The sequence below is a fragment of the Bubalus kerabau genome, chromosome 13 (assembly GCF_029407905.1).
Source record: "Bubalus kerabau isolate K-KA32 ecotype Philippines breed swamp buffalo chromosome 13, PCC_UOA_SB_1v2, whole genome shotgun sequence".
Lineage (NCBI taxonomy): Eukaryota > Metazoa > Chordata > Mammalia > Artiodactyla > Bovidae > Bubalus > Bubalus kerabau.
Window position 1 is genome coordinate 54,624,557 of NC_073636.1, and position 16,127 is coordinate 54,640,683.

Below are 16,127 nucleotides of genomic sequence, written 5' to 3' on the forward strand. Positions count from 1 at the left end.
TAGATGTCAGAGCGGGTATTGGATCCTGTCTCTGTCTTCCTCCAAAGCTTTGTTCTAGGCCTTTGCACGTTGATTTACCCTCTTCTCTGCCTCGAGTTGCTCATCTTCTGGGAGGCCCCTGGAGGCCTTCCAGACCAGCCCCCACCCACACCATCCATGATTTGCTTTCCCTCAGCACAAGCCTGGGCACAGAAAAGGCACCTCCCAGCCTTCACTGGCCTCAGAAGAGTTCTGCAACCCCACCCTGACGTTGAGGCCTGCCCCCTCCTCCTGCACAGCCCCTGGGGAATTGGGTGCTGTCTCCACCAGCCGCCTGAAAGTGTACAAAGCCAAGTTGGGGCAGCGGGTCCTAACAGTGAGCGGTGGGAGGATGGGCCTCTGGCTGCAGCGCAGGGCTCTGCATCCCAGGCAGATCTCAGCCCCTCCCATTGTCCCCTCCCATCACCCCCTCCCTCTGACGGCTGCAGCCCAAGCCACAGCCAGGCGCTTTCTCTCTCTCTCTCCCCCTCTTTCTTTCTCTCTCGCTCCCTCTCCCCTGCGCTCCCGCCTCCCGCCCTCCCTAGCTCCCTCCCCTCCTCGACACTGCAGCATTCGCCGACTGCAGCTCCAGCCGCCGCCCGCGCCTCTCCCGCGTCCCGCAACCCCGCCGCCGCCAGCACCATGGCCAGCACCATCTCCGGTAGGCACCCGGGATTCCGGCGTCCTGGGGCAGCAGGTCTGAGCACAGACTATTGTCTGGCCTCGCCTACTGCTGGGCGGGATGTGGAGTGTTTTCCCATCTCGGACCCTGCGCCCTAAAAGGGCGCGGGCAAGCTCCGGGTGGAACCCGCAGGAGACAGGGTTGGGGGCCAGGGGATGGGGATACCCGATGCCCATAGGGCAGGAATTGCGGTGCCAGCCTAGCAGGCTTGGGCCGCGGGGTAGGGACCACGCTCGGGGTGGGGGCGTCGGCCTGGGGGTGCCGTTGCCCCTTGGTGCGGCGCTGTGCCAGGCCGGGCGCGACTGCCGTACCACAGGGTGGCTCCGAGAATCTGGGTGGGCGCGCTCGAGGGGTGCAGGCATGGTCTTGGGAGGCGTCCGGCGACCGCAGACCCTAGTGGAACTACGCCTTCACGGGGATCGGAGGGAGGAGCACAGGACCCTTTGCGGGAGTCCCAGCCCGGGGCCGGCGCGGCCTAGACCCTCCCTGCGCCAATGGAGCGGCCGGGGAACTGGAGGGGGCGCTGCGAGAAGACGGGGGAAGGAAACCTGAGCAAAGCCGCGCCCGCATTTCGCCTCGCTGCCCCCTCCCCTCGCCGCTGCGGGTTCGAGACCACGCTCTGTGACAAGGTGCCACCCGCCCCGGTCGAAAAAGCCACCGCCCTTTATACTGCGGGTTCCGTGAGAACGGGCGTCTGCCCCTCCTTCCCTCCCCTGCCGCCCCGCCCCCCCAGCTGCAGACCCACCGCCCTCAAGGGCAACGACCCACCTCCTCCCCCGCCCGCAGCAGCCCCGAGGATCTCGCGGAGGAGCGGGCACTGGACAAGGCGGGAAACGCGTGGCAAATACTGGACGCGAGGGTGCTGCCCGGCAACCTCCGGCGCAAGGACGCGAGGGTCACGTTCCCTAGAAACGCTCTGCCCAGTCTAGTCTCCCCAAAACCAGTTTCATCTTTGCACTCGGTGCCGGAGATGGCTGGGTGGGCGGCCTCCCACTTCCACCCGGTCACCATGCCTATTCTTCCCTCTCCCCTGGGCACCAGTCTCTTCAATCCCCCCTCCCCAGCTAACTAGACTCTAGGGAGCACCCGCTTAGGCAGGAAGCGCCAGAGCTCCGCCCACCCACGTGTGCACCGCGCTGACCCCGCCCCTGAGGGCGGGTGGTTCTGGCCCCTGGTGACTTCTGCAGGAGCGTGGGAAGAGACCACGGGCATCATTGACTACAGCCCTCCGCAACCTCCTTCGGGAGGTCTTGTCCATCTGGACTTCATCCACCCCCTGCCCTCTCCCTGTCATCCCCAGAGACATTGGGCAAATGGAGGTGGCCAGTGCTGCCCCAGTCCCACCCTGGGGTAGAGCTGAGTGGCCTCATTCACCGCCTGTGCTGAGCTGGGGGACATGGGCAACCACTCCTGGGGAGCATTTATCAGCTTTTCACCCTGTTGGTAAAAACACTGCTCAACAGGCCTCCTTCTCATCCTTCGGACTTGAGCAGAGTTAGGTTAGGTGGGGGAGGGACGAAGAGGAAACCTTACCCTCGATGGCCATCAGGGCTGGGTCCAGACCCTCCAACCTCAGACCCTATGGCACCACACCCTCTTCTTGGCCAGTCTTTGGGGCACTGCTCACTCACACTCGTTCCCAGGATTTTTCTGGGTGTCCGGTTACCACTGGTGTCCAGAAGGAGACCGTGGGTACAATTGGTCAGTTTTGTCCAGCTTGGCCATCACTTCAAAGATGTGGTGCAGTGCCCACTTGAGAAGTGCCCCTGGCTAATGTCACATGGGGCCGGGCCTTTCCTGTTCTGTCATCAGTGCTGCCCTCTGTAGAGTGTGGGCACATGTACAGGTGCCTGTGCTCACCACAGCTTCTCCCAGCAAAATTTGGTAGGAGGGAGGTCTGGCTCAGAAGTGGCTACGTGACACTACCAATAACTGTGGCCAAAGTGAACCAGCTATGGAGTCCTTTTGAAAACATATCTCTGACTGGAGCAGGCTTCCATGCCTCAGTGGCCTTCCAGGGTCACCTCCACCCTGGCCTGCGCTTCCTGGGGGCTGCACTCTGAGGACACCACCTCTTGGTGTCCTTCCCTAGTGCTCAGCTCTTCAGGCACATTTGCAGACTTGTTCAAATTCATCCCCTTATGCAACTCTGGCAAGCTATGAGGCTTTGCACCTGCTACCTAGCCTTTCAGAGGCTCAATTTCCCCATCTGGCTGGCAGTAATAGTGCCAGCACCTCCCCTAGGCTTGTTCTGAGGGTTGAATGAGCTATTTTGGGAAACAGTGCTTGGGCTTGGGCCTGCCAGGAGGTGAGTGCCCAGTCCATGCCAGGCAATGTGACAACTGTAGCCACATTTCCCAGAAAAAGGTGAATGCTGCTGGCAATTCCTGCCATGTTGGACTCCTGACTCTGACTAGTGAGAGAGGGACAGACTGGGTACAACCTGCCATGTTGGGCTCCCGACTCTGACTAGTAAGAGAGGGACAGTTTGAGTGGCAACAAGCTCCATCTGTCAAGAGGCAGCAAGCAGCAGCCTCCAAGGCCCTTCTAGGGGTGAGTGAGAATCTATGATGGGCTCACTTCCCTCCTAGTTCTGGAAGACCTTCCCACCCTCCATGAGGCTCCCAACAAGAAAGTTCAGAGGCCTGGGCTCCTGACAAGCTCCCATCTTGGCATGCTGTGTGACTCTGGGAGGGCCACTTGCCCTCTCTGAGCCTTCTTCACCTCTGTAGAAATGAGGTTGATGAGGGTGTCTGCCTGTGGTGGCTGGTCTTGAGAGTCAGTTGGGAGGAAGGGGCATGCCCACCCCAGGCCCCTTGGACGACTATTACTGTTACCACACTGCTGCTATACGCTGACCCCGTGCCTTCTAACTCTTGCTTGTCTGGGATATCATCATCCAAAAGGCTAATATGCATTTTTGCATGTTTAACATTTAATATGGGTCAGGGGGTGGCTGAAAGCAATCCAGTTCATAGTAGAGACTTTTTAAATGACCTTCTGAAGTCAATGATAGGGAAGGAAGAGAGGGTCTTATGAAGAGAGAAAAGGAAGAGTGTTCCTGCTGCAGGGGTTTCCTGGTTGGAGCTACATCTGTGGAGAGGCCTGGCCCTCCATCCACTCTCCCCTCTGTAATGAGAGGAACTTGAAGCCTCTCTCCCATCTTGCACATGACTAGGCTCAGTCCTGATCTCCAGCCTGGGTGCAAGCTTCCCCCACTGGTGTTCTCTCCAAATTTACCCATTCCCCAACTGCCATGCAGTCCCTCCCACCACCAGCAGCCAGACACACAAGTCCTCTCTTGGGGAGCATCCCTCCCACTGGGCTGTTACTTTTCAACTTTTTATTTATTTATGGCTTTCTGGGTCTCTGTTGCTGCATGCAGGCTTTCTCTAGTTGCAGCGGGTGGGGGCTATTCTCTAGCTGCAGTGCACAGACTTCTCACTGTGGTGGCTTCTCTTGTTGCAGAGCATAGGCTCAAGACACACAGGCTTAGTTGCTCTGAGGCATGTGGACTCATCCCAGACCAGGGATCAAACCAGCATCCCCCACACTGGCAGGCAGATTCTTATTCACTGTACCACCAGGGAAGTCCTAAAGTTAACTTTTAATGACATAAGTAATAGACAACTAGATTCTGTTTCTGAAAAAGCAAAATTGATAAGTTAGGCCAAAATCCCCTTTGAGACCTGCCTCTACCTGGCCCTCCTTCTCAGCCTCCTGAGCCAATGACCAAGTCACGTGTCTCTGCCCTGTTTCCCCTCTGAGACCTCAAAGGCCCTCCTTGCTGCTTGCCCAGGATTCCTTTGTGCTCCTTTCAAGGCTCCTTGGGCTCTCTCCAGAAGGGTCTGGGTCATCAGGATGTTTCAATCCATTACCATCATTCTGTGCACTGGCTGGTGAAAGACCCTGCTCACAGCATACTGTTCCCTGAGACAGGGGCTGGTCACTCCTGTCCTGAGTCCTATTTCTATTCCAATGCTTTCCCCAATTTTATGTTAATTCAATTTTAAAACACTATCGTATGAAATTTGATCAGAAAGTTTTCTGTCCAAACTGTTTGCCGCATGGAAGGCTGCTGTGGGTAACAATGCATGCTCTTTCTCTCTTGAGAGCCAGAGTCCTTCTCCTTGAAATGTCTCTTTGGAGACCCCTAATAGCTTCTCCAGCCAGGGAGGAAGGTCTGGGGGTCTGAGGCCCCTAGTCTTTGGGACCTAGTGTGGGGTTGGAAAGAACACACACTACCTGGGTTGACATGGAGGAGATCTGAACAAATCACCCCAGCTACCTGGGCCCACTTTTGATTGAGTAGGGGCGGGGTGACAGTATGGCTTACAGGATTGTTGAGAACCAGTGGGTGAGGCATCAAACCCATGTGTCTACTTTGGAGCCTGGTTTGTGTGAAGAGACCACGAACAGCCCAGTTATTTTCACTCTGAGTGCGGGCATCTCCCCTTCTCTGACAGGGCCCAGGGCCTGAGCAGGCTTACCTTCTTTTCTGGTTGGGTACTGTGGATATTGGCTGGGGGCACTCACCCTGCAAGGGTAGAGGGAGGGGCGTGGTGCTGAACGGACAGCTCCCTTCACTCTGGCTTTGAGAGGCACCGGTGTGTGTCTAGTGAGAACCAGGTTTCATCCCAGGGTGGCGGCACTACAGGGCAGGTGTGGGGACAAGAGGGTCTAAGGGCCTCACCTAAGTGCATAGCCCAAGAAAATGCTGCCTGCAGAAGCTCTACATCTGTGCTGGCCCAGTCATGAGTGTGGTGGTCAACCTCTCTACCGACTGGGCAAGTATTCATGAGAGGGAAAGGTGAGGAAGGAGGAAGTCCAGGGAGGGGCAGAGGGAGGTGAGAGTCAGGAAGATACACAGTGACAAAGAATCAGCGAGATGCAAAGATACAGCGAGAGGTGGGGACAGATGGAGAGCCAAAAAGACAGAAGGAAGCAGAGACACAGACAGATAGAGGCAGGGGAGACAGAAATGCCAAAAAAGAGAAAAGGAGGGAGAAGGAGACAAAGACATGGGGGTTGAGGTGCAGGGACTCAGAGACAGAACAATGCAGGGCACCCACAAAGAGGCGTGCCCAGGGGAAGACAACTAACATCCAGGAGGGAGGAAGGGATGCACAGTCAGAGATGTGGGACACAAAAGAGCATGATCCATGTGTTCCCAGAGAGGCACCTTAAGGGAGTGATGGGGGCAGAGCGGGGGGAGGCCTGGGCTGCCAGGAAGGTGGGGCCAGAGGAGCAATGGGCTGGCACCCGCTCAGCCTGGCCTCATGCCCACAGCATACAAGGAGAAGATGAAGGAGCTGTCGGTGCTGTCGCTCATCTGCTCCTGCTTCTACTCACAGCCACACCCCAACACCGTCTACCAGTATGGGGGTGAGTGCCTGGCCCTTGACCTCCCACTGCCTGCTGCCACCTGACCTCACTGCCCCCCTCCCATGGCATCTGTGAACCCTGCTGGTTGATTGGCTTCTGGAGAAGGGTCCCTGGGGGAGGGGCCGGTCCTGGGGGCCCAGTCCTGGAGTCCCACATGAGAAGCCTCACCCCTTCTCTCAGCTCTTGACTTGGATGTGTGCTCAGCCTCCCCCCTCCTTGCCCAGCCCTCCTGAAGCCCCCACCTGCTCTTGCCTTGCAGACATGGAGGTGAAACAGCTGGACAAGAGGGCCTCTGGCCAGAGCTTTGAGGTCATCCTCAAGTCCCCTTCCGACCTGTCCCCGGAGAGTCCCGTGCTCTCCTCCCCCCCCAAGAGGAAGGACACCTCCCTGGAAGAGCTGCAGAAGCGGCTGGAGGCAGCTGAGGAGCGGAGGAAGGTCAGGAGCCGCCCCTCTGGGTCCTGATGAAGATGGTCAGGGGGACTTGTAGCCACAGACAGAGTCCCCAAGGAGCAGGGTTCTCCAAGCATCTGCTGGAGATGGGCCTGTAGGGCTTTGGGCCTGTAGCAGAGAGAGTCTCATATCCCTGGACTACCCTCTGAGCCATCAGAATGAAACGGGGGAAGGAGGAAGGATTCCTGGGTGGCAGCCACTGGAAGAGGGGTGTAATTGTTGGGAGGGGTGCCCTCGGCCATACTGGCCAGATGGGAAGATCAGGAGGTAGCCCCAGGCGGGGTGCTGGGAGAGGAGGCTGGGTAGGCAGACTCCTGAGCAGGGGAGCTCAGGGTGCCCCTGGTAGAAGCAGGCCCCTCCTCCCCTTCTCACACCAGACTCTCTCAGACTGAAACACACAGAAAACCCTATGCTGTCAGGAGTGCTGTCCTGATGCTCAAGCCCGCTGGGCAGGGGCAGCAGCTCTATCCACCCCCTTACAGCAGGGCTGGTGAGACCTGGGGGCCCAGGCTTCTCAGGGTTACCCAATAGTGACCAGCTCCTGGGTGGCGCCCGGCAGCCTTCTGAAGGAGGCTGAGGGAGGCTGTTACCTCTGGGGCTCTTGGGTCTCCCCCTGGGACCAGCAGCAGCGCCGCTCTTCTCATTCTGACTCTTCCCTTCCCCAGCGGCCCTGAGGGGCCCTCCACCGCCCCCAGCCCCTCAGGGAGCTCAGAACCTAGTGTGTATTAAGCACCTACTTTGTGCTCAGCGGGCAGACCTTTGAAGAAGAGACAAGGGAAAGCTCAGTAACAGCCCACAAACTTAGCTTCTTCCGCTCCTCCAATATTCTTTAGGGCAGCCCGGACTCTGGAGTGGGATGGAGAGGGGGCGCCCGGAATCCAGCGGGGAAGGGGCAGCTCTGCGGCCGAGGGTAGACAGGAAGGGCTTGTCTGGGGATGAGATGGTCACCCTAGCCGACGGCAGGACAGTGTAGGCCTGAGCTCTCACCGAGGACGAGTCCGGTGGGGTCGGGCTGAGCGGCGGGTCCCCGACAGCAGCGCGGAGGGCTGGGGAGGGTATGCCTGGAGGGGTGGGCCCGGCCGCCCCTCACGCTCGCCCGCCGGGCACCACCCCCTCCTTGCCGCGCAGACGCAGGAGGCGCAGGTGCTGAAGCAGCTGGCGGAGCGGCGCGAGCACGAACGCGAGGTGTTGCACAAGGCGCTGGAGGAGAACAACAACTTCAGCCGTCTGGCCGAGGAGAAGCTCAACTACAAGATGGAGCTCAGCAAGGAGATCCGCGAGGCGCACCTGGCGGCGCTGCGTGAGCGGCTGCGCGAGAAGGTGCGCGTGCGGGCCAGGCCCGAGCAGGGGGCGGGGCGAAAGGCGGGTGGATCCGAGCAGGGGGCGGGGCCCGAAGCAGGGGTCCCCAGATGCTTCTTTTGGCGGTGCCTGCCCACTGCACCACTAGCACTCCCACAGTCCGGCCTCCCCATGACTCCCTGTCCTGCTGGAGCCGGCTAGGGTGAGGGGAACCCCTGCCCAGGCCAGAGCCCCTTCCCTGCGAGTGGGACTGGGTTAGTGCCAGGGAGCCCCGCAGCCTGCACACCCGGGAAATCCCTTGAGCCACAACGCTCTGGTCTGGACACAACCCCAGACTCACTGAGGGCCAGCCACACTTGCAGTCGGTTTCTCAGGCCTCTCCCTGCCCTCTGTTGCTCCTGGTCGCTAAGCGTGTCCTCATTGGTCGCATCTGCAGCACCTCGGACCGAACCAATCTAGGGAGGAAAGGACCCTAGGGTCCCCAAGCCGGGAGCGGGGAGGGGGGGGTGCAGGACACGCAGAGCACAGGAGGACTGGGAGGCGCAGGACCCAGTCCCTCCCGGCTGCAGGGCCCCGCCCACTCCGCCTGTCCTGGCAGGAGCTGCACGCGGCCGAGGTGCGCAGGAACAAGGAGCAGCGCGAGGAGATGTCCGGCTAAGGGGCCTTCTGGACTCCGCGACGCCTGGATCCCGAGATGAGACAGGAACACATCTGGGTTTCGGTTTTGTTTTGTTCGACTTTGTCTAGATGCAACTTTTGCTCCCGCTCCTCCCTCCCCTCCTGCCCTCCCAGCTTCAGCTTCTCTTTCCGCACTCCGAGCTGTCTGGTCCTTGTGGCAAGGCTTTGACCACAGGCTCTCTCTGGAGGAGCCCCCAGGGAGTGGCACACGGTCCCTCAGTTCAGGCCCAAGCTGGGCGGTGGCTGGGTCCCCTCTTGGCAAACCTCTTAGCAGACGTGGTGGCGACCTCAATAAAGCCAGCAATGGTGACAGGAACACTCGGGTCCTTATGAGCACCTTGTCACTTAGGGCACGTCCTCTGAGCCAGCTCTGCCTGCACGTAGAGGCACCACCACCTGCACGTCCTCCCCTGGAAGAGGGGCTCGGCACACAGGAGGGGGCAGAGGAAGAAAAACTTGAACGGAGAAGGACTCTGGGCAGTGAGGGCCAGGTATCCAGTCGCTGGCCAGCCTTGGGAGCTCGTGTGCGGCGGTGCTTTCTGGAACTGGTGGGTAGGAGCTGCAGGGTGCTGTAATGTGGTGGCACAGGGGTCCCCAGGGACCCCTTGGCCTGAGGTTGGCACCCTCGGCTGTCCTGGGAGCCTTCAGTCATTGCGCTTGGCTGGAGAGGTCACTGGGTGTGGTTTGGCCAGAGTCTTTAGGAGAGTGGGCCATCTCCACCAGGACCGTGAGCAAACTGCTGTGGTCTAGAGGGCTGTGAGTAGCATGGCCACCCCTGCCAGCCCCTCCTCCCAGAAGGGCCTTCTTCTCTCTGGCACAGCATCTCTGTGGGGACAGCCGGCCTCCCACTGTCCCTCCTCTCCTTCTCCAGGCTTTGTAGGCAGCCTTGGAAGATCTGTCTCTAGAGCCCTTTGGAGTCCTGGCTCCCTCCTGTGTGCCCTCTTCTTTGTTTAAAAGATGCCCCTATCTGTTTCCAGCCGCAGAGCTTTCAGGTGGCCAGGTGTGGGAGGGTGGCAGCCCCAATTGCCCCTCTGGGAGCCCTAAGTAGATATTAGGGGATAGAGGACCAGTGCCTGAAAGTTCAGATGCTGGAGGGCAAGGGTCAGGGTTCCTCAAGTTGCCTCCCCACCTGCCCCATCCTTCCATTTCTGGCTGGTGGCACCCTCTGGCTAGCCTGCAGATTGGAGGCCTGACTCTAGGCCTTTCCTGCCATGACCCTCCTTGGCTAGGTTCATCCCCCTCCCTCAGCCTGGGGGGAACTCCAGACCTGCCAGTGCTGGCCTTTGACGACATGGCAGCAGCCTCCCCTTCTCCACACAGCCCCAGCCACATGGTTGGATGCTTGGGGGCCATGTCCCTGCTGGCCAACCACTTGGTGGAAAGTGTGAGGGGTTTCTCACAGGAAGGGCCCAGAGCCAGTGCCACAGAGACCAGATGGCAGCCCTCAGTGCCCCTGGCTTTCATTCCACAGAAACCAACAGTGTCACCGCTGGTGGCCTCCCAGAGCCAAGCCAGAGAGCACAGGCAGGTAGTGACCCCTGCAGTGGGCTTTAGGAAAGTTGGGACCTGTGCTCACCCCTCTGTCCCCACCAAGACAGCCCTGGAGGGAGTGACAAGCAGGATTGGAACCCACCAGGTTGGGACCCACCAGTGCCCACAGGCGGCTTCCGTGGACTCAGAAAGGGGAGCGGAAAGAGGACCGAGGGTGGGATTTCTCTGAGCCACGGCAGCTCTCTCGTAGCAGAAGCCCTAGTGTCATACACACCCATCTCATCCACGTAGTGAAAGTGAACTTAAAAACGAACAATTAAAAAAAAACCTGTGTGTTTAAGAAATGGTTGCGCTGTCCCAGTGTGTCCTGCAGCTGTGGGGTTGCTCGCTGCCTGTGCATCAGTGAGAAAGCCAGCTCTCCTCTTGGAAACCCCAACCTTGAGTATTATCACAACTGTGAGTCGTTCTTGTGACAATGGCAATTTTAAGAAAGCACAGAAACAGCACACAAGCCCACTTTCACCTCTGGAGACCCAGGAGTTGGTGGAGGCAGAGGGAGGAGGCTGCCCTGGCTCCCCCAGGGCTGAGTCTTCCTGTGGGCCAGGCTCTCAGGTTGCTGGCGTGGGGTCTGAGTTGCCTTCTCACCATGGCTGTGGGTCTTGCTCGGGCAGGGAGGGTGATCCTGGAATCCCAGGGTGTGCCCCGTGGCTCTGTGGGCCCTGCTGGGCAACTTATGGTTCACAGACACATATCTGGCCCTCACGTGGGGACTTGGGAGTGGCACAAAGGGACCAAGTAGACATCCTAACTCACACTGGCTGACATGACTGTCCTCTGGGACCTGAACTGCCACATGGGGTGCCTGACAGGGACCCCTCAGAATTCTGAGGAGATGGCATGTTTGGTAGATGTCCACACTGGACCAAAGACAGACTCTGGAGAGATGCCTGCTCCCCGGGACCCAGAGAAACCCATTCACCTCTCCCCACACCCACAGCCCTCTGCTGGGGCAGTCCTGGCTACTTCCCCAGGCTCCAAGGAACTTGCACCATTTCCCCTCCATCCCCTGCCCAGGGAGAGGTGCAGAAGTCGGAATCCAGGGCACACAGCCTCCAGTAAAGTGGAGACATCCGAAATCTGCAGGAATGGAAAGAAATACATTGAAAATACTTTTAGAAGGCGTGAGTTGTACGTGCCTGTCATCTGGCTTCCCAGGCACGTGCTTGCCACATGGAAGCACACAGCCCTGGAATTCTCAGAGAAGCAGCTGATCGCAGGTCAGGGCTTCTTACCCCTTTGGGGGCTCTGGTAAGGCATTGAGGGGCAGCCACCACATGGAACCTCTGACATGAGGACATGATGGGGAAGCCTTCCCAGAAGAGCAATCACACTTTTTAAATTTTTAATTGGAGGATAATCGCTTTACAGTTTATTATGTTGGTTTCTGCCACACATCAACATGAATCAGCTATAGGTATGCATATATCCCCTCCCTCTTGAACCTCCCTCCCACATCCCACCCTTCTAGATTGTCACAGAGCTCAAGTTTGAGTTCCCTGAATGATCACACTTCTTAACAGAGAAGCATAGGTAGGACTTATTCTGGGGAGGAGTTAGAGCTGTACTTAGTACCTATTGCTGTGAAACAAATGAGTTCACGCAGTGGCAGAGGACAAGAAACATCACCTCAGTTTCTGTCTAGTCAGGAATTCAGGAGCTGGGTCATTCTGGTGTGGGGCCTCTCAGGAGGCTGCAGTCAGGACAGTGGTTGAGGCCCTGGCTGTCTGGAGGCTGCCTGTGGCAGGAAGCCACCCACTTCCAGGTTAGCTGGCTCACATGGGTGCTGGCAGGAGGCCGCCTCACCTCACCAAGACTGTCTACTGGCCTGCCTGAGCATCCTCACGACTTGGCAGCAGGTCCCTGGGGCAGCAGCACGAACTAGCTGTGGAAGCGGAAGTGAGTCACTAACAGCCCACCCTGGGGTGGGGGTTGGGGTTAGGCTCCCCTTTGGGAAGTGGGACAGGTTCTAAACCACCGGACACTCTGCCTCCAGGACCTTGTGTGTTCTGGACACAGCGGGGGCTGTCTGGTGCCTGGGGGTGGCGGTGGAACAGGGTGTGCAGCAGGCCACATGGGCTGGAAGTGCAGAGGCCGTCCCCAGTGGGCCTCCCTCCAGCCCCTCACACATCCTGCCAGCCCAGCAAGCTGCGTGGGACAGAGGGCGGGGTCGGCACCTACACGCTGCTTCTCTTCCTGCTGAAGAAACGTGACTGTGCTCTTCAGCAGTTGCATTAGTTTTCTAGGATGCTGTTCAGTGTGCCACAACCAGGGGCTTGAAGCCTCAGAAGTGTCTTTCAGTTGGCAGTCAGGTGTTGCCCAGCAGGGAGGGGAGGGAAAGCGAGGACAGGGCCAGCCTCCGGCTCCCAGACTTGGCTGTTGGGAAAGGCAGTTTCTCCAACCCCCGCAGGGCTACTGAAGAACATGCGTGGGCCTGGACCACTTGTCATCAGACAGGGTCCCACAGAGCCTATGTGGGGGCCCCTCCTGCTGTGAAATGGTTGTGTCCCCAGCACTCAGCATGTTGGGAAGGGGACAGGTCCAAGAGGGGTGCATGCAGGCCAGCTTGCAGATGACCCCCCCCAACACAGCTGGTCTGGTCTCTTCTTTGCTAAGTGAAGCCCAGCTGCCTTTAGCTCTCCTTGGTGACTTGGACTCTGGGAAGGAAGTGTTTGGATTTCCACCCCCAGCGAGTGGCTGGCACTCTGATGAGCCGGGGACTCCCTAGGGATAGGGAACTTGAGCTGGGGCTCTGCTGGACACCAGCTGTCCTTGGCTTGTGGATACATTACTCAGATCTTTGCCTCTCCCTGGGTGTCTTACAGGACATCACTGTCTGAATTAGGGGCCCCCACTCCAAGATGGGGGCTTGCCTGGTGGCTCAGATGGTACAGAATCTGCCTGCTAATGCAGGAGACCTGGGCTTGATCCCTGGGTCATGAAGATCCCCTGGAGAAGGGCATGGCAACCCACTCCAGTATTCTTGCCTACAGAATCCCATGGACGGAGGAGCCTGGCAGGCTACAGTCCATGGAGTCGCAGTCAAACACAACTAAGATACGAACACACACACAAACTTCAACATGACCTCATTATTTAACTACACTTGCAACAACCCTAGTTTCAAATGAGGTCACATTCTGAGGGCCTGAGACCTGGGATGTCAACACATCTGTGGAGGACACAATTCAACTGGACAGCAGTTGTAATTATGTAACTGGTAACTGTAAAACACCGCACTTATTTGTATATTCAACACGAGTTAAGTGCGTGTTTATTACATGTATCTGACTCCAGAAGTGATGGATTTGAAGACCCAGCCCCTGCCCTGTGAGAACCTACATGTTATTCAATAAAACCTTACATACAGGTGGTAATTTATGATTTTGCAAAGCATGTTTTTAATCTTCACAAAGTCCACTTTGGGGAAAGTAAGAGTAGACATTATCTTATGACAATGCTTTTTTCTGGTTACAAACATAATGTGCCTTGTATCACTGCAAAGTATAAAGACAAAAATCTTGATCCCCTAAACTCCTTACCATGGAGAGGACGCCCCCCCAAGTGGTGTTGAAGAGAGCCCCAGCTCAGACCTCTGAGACGTTCCCACAGTGATGTGTTTGCACTTTTCCTGTCCTCATACACATCACCTCAAGTGCCAGACAATCATCTATTTCATGGATGTACTAGGAATTTTGAGAAAACTTCAACTTTTTGGCTTCAGGGAACTCTTATAAACTTACAAATTTAGAGGACCCCACCCACCCGCAACAAAGAGCTGTTTATGTGGGCTTTATGAGTCAATGGGGACCACACTGAGAATTAAAACTGAGAAATTTAAAAAACAGTAATTAATTTAGAAACTATACGGATGAGATGGTTGGATGGCATCACTGACTCAATGGACATCGGTTTGGGTAGACTCTGGCAGTTGGCAATAGATAGGGAGGCCTGGCGTGCTGTGGTTCATAGGATCACAGAGTCGGACATGACTGAGCAACTGAACTGAACTGATACACCTGTCACACATTAATATCTTAAACTGAAAAACAAAAAAAATAAAATGAAAAACAATGACAGTTTCCTTAAACAAGAATCAGTGAGAATGGTTGAAGCATATAAGAAAATCTAGCCTCACATAGACACACGGTTGGAAAAAGAAAGTATATTTTAATATCTTGGTCTTTAATACTAAATGAAGGATAGTTTCTTAAAAGTTGGCTGCAGAGTGAATCTGAAACTGTATCAATAAACTTCATACTCTTACATTGGATAGAGTGGTGTGCACTGAGCTTGAATACAACTTTCACCCATGCACAGCTCTGTAACAGCCAGTGCATGTGCTCCCTACCCTAGGCAGGAGGTGTTGGACCCTGGGGCTGGCAGAGTGGAGGAGGGAGGGGACAGGACTTGTTGGGTTAGCCGGCCTGTCATGGTCCTGCTTTCCATTTGGTCAAGGGCTGTGTGTGGTGGAGCTGAAGTAAATCACGGGGTTTGGCAACCCCACAGCATTCTTGGGCCTGTTGATCACTCTTTAATAGGTTTATTCTCCTCTGCAGGCAACCAAGAGTGGAAGCTCCCATCCCCATGGGAGCCCAGGGGAGAAAGCACCACCTCAGCCCCTAGCCAGGAGGAACTAGTCCATCCCGCCAGCCAAGCAGAGCCCAGCACTTCCGTTCAAATGTCAGGCTTCAGGTTCTGTAACAGACATACACTGAGGCCCTGAAAACTCAGACTGGAGAGTTTAGGGTGCCCACAGACTCCAGGGCTGGAAGCCACAGCTCACCTGGCCATGCAGCAGCAGGACCTGGCCTGGCCCCTGCCCTCTGCATCTCCTGAATCCCTCCTTCTGATTTAATTAGCACCCACTTCAGAAACGTGAGAACAGGGAAACTCAAATTATGAACACAGGTTCAGAGCTCAGTCCTAAAGAAGGCATTTGTTTTCAGACTTCTAGGCCTTCTGAGAGGGAGCACCCAGGGACCCAGCAGGCTTCCATCTAGGGTCTGAGTCATGGGCAGCTATCAGCAAGCAGAGCAGGGACACTACACGGGAGGAGAATTGGGACCTGCCTGCACTTGTCTGAGAACAGCCAGCCTCGCCCACCCTCTGGGTCCCCCAACTGCCTGGCACACAGGCAGGTGTGGGAATGGCCAATCCCACCGCTGCCTTGCTTACTCCAGGAGTCCTGCGGCAGGAGCTGATCGGGATACCTCACACGTGCCTCGGCCCTGGGCAGGGCAGGTGAACCCCACTTGCCATCCCCTGGGCCCCCACTGCACCTTTCAAGCAAACATTAAGGCCTGGTTGTGCTGGCTCCCAAGTCAAAGGAACCCCATGAAAGCTGAGTGTTGAGTGCTGCTAACGGTCTCATGTTCTGGAAAATCTAGGGTCTTTATACTCCAGCCAGTTACTGTAATTTTAAGAGTTTTCACAGCGATCCTAACCCTACTTCAGGGTGTCTTTCGTGGCTCTGTGATAGCGGAGGAACTGGATTTTAACTTCAGTTAACGCAAATTAAGATGAGCAAACGCGGTCAGTGACTACAGCATAGGACAGCGCGGTTGGGGGTCGACACAGGAACACTGGGTGGCGCCTCGTCGAACCAGAAGTCTTTATGGCTTACTACAATACAAAAATAAAACATGATAATCGCAGGATTCGGACTGTACGACCCCCAGGGCAGCCCTCTCACCTGCCTGCCTCTGAAGAGACACTTTCACACATGGGCAGGTCACTCACATTTCTCGCCAACCCTAAACTAGTCTTCCTACGCACCCCTTCTCGGGTCTAGTTTCCTCCGTGCCAGGCAGGTGAGCCAGCGGGCGGAGGGGGCGGGGCAGCGTGACCCGCAGCCCCAGGAAAGGGCAGGTACATCCACCTCCGGCCCAACCCACACCCAAGCGCACGCGCGCCCGGCCTCGCCGGGCCTTATTTCTCGGCACCGCCCGCTTCCACGCCTAGCGCCAAATAAATCCCCGGGATCGCCCTTGCCCGTGCGTGCGCGGCCCCGCCGCCTGCGTCACTAGGAAGCGCGCGCCCGGGCCGCTGCCGCCGCCGCCGCCGC

The 16,127-nt window shown here is 57.1% G+C and overlaps 1 protein-coding gene across 1 annotated transcript; it reads left to right on the top strand.

Moving 5' to 3' along the window:
• The first annotated feature begins 317 nt into the window (after positions 1-317).
• Positions 318-8,828, top strand: STMN3 (stathmin 3). Its single transcript, XM_055543172.1, has 5 exons — positions 318-679; positions 5,990-6,085; positions 6,345-6,520; positions 7,664-7,855; positions 8,433-8,828. Exons 1-5 carry the CDS (start codon positions 661-663, stop codon positions 8,490-8,492), a joined length of 543 nt encoding a protein of 180 aa, XP_055399147.1. The 5' UTR covers positions 318-660; the 3' UTR covers positions 8,493-8,828.
• Positions 8,829-16,127: the final 7,299 nt, after the last annotated feature.

Bases quoted from the DNA above. Each gene is read 5' to 3' on its own strand.
- STMN3 (XM_055543172.1), top strand. The intron at 6,086-6,344 runs GTGAGTGCCTGG...CTTGCCTTGCAG, and splicing joins CACCGTCTACCAGTATGGGG to ACATGGAGGTGAAACAGCTG. The intron at 7,856-8,432 runs GTGCGCGTGCGG...CTGTCCTGGCAG, and splicing joins GTGAGCGGCTGCGCGAGAAG to GAGCTGCACGCGGCCGAGGT.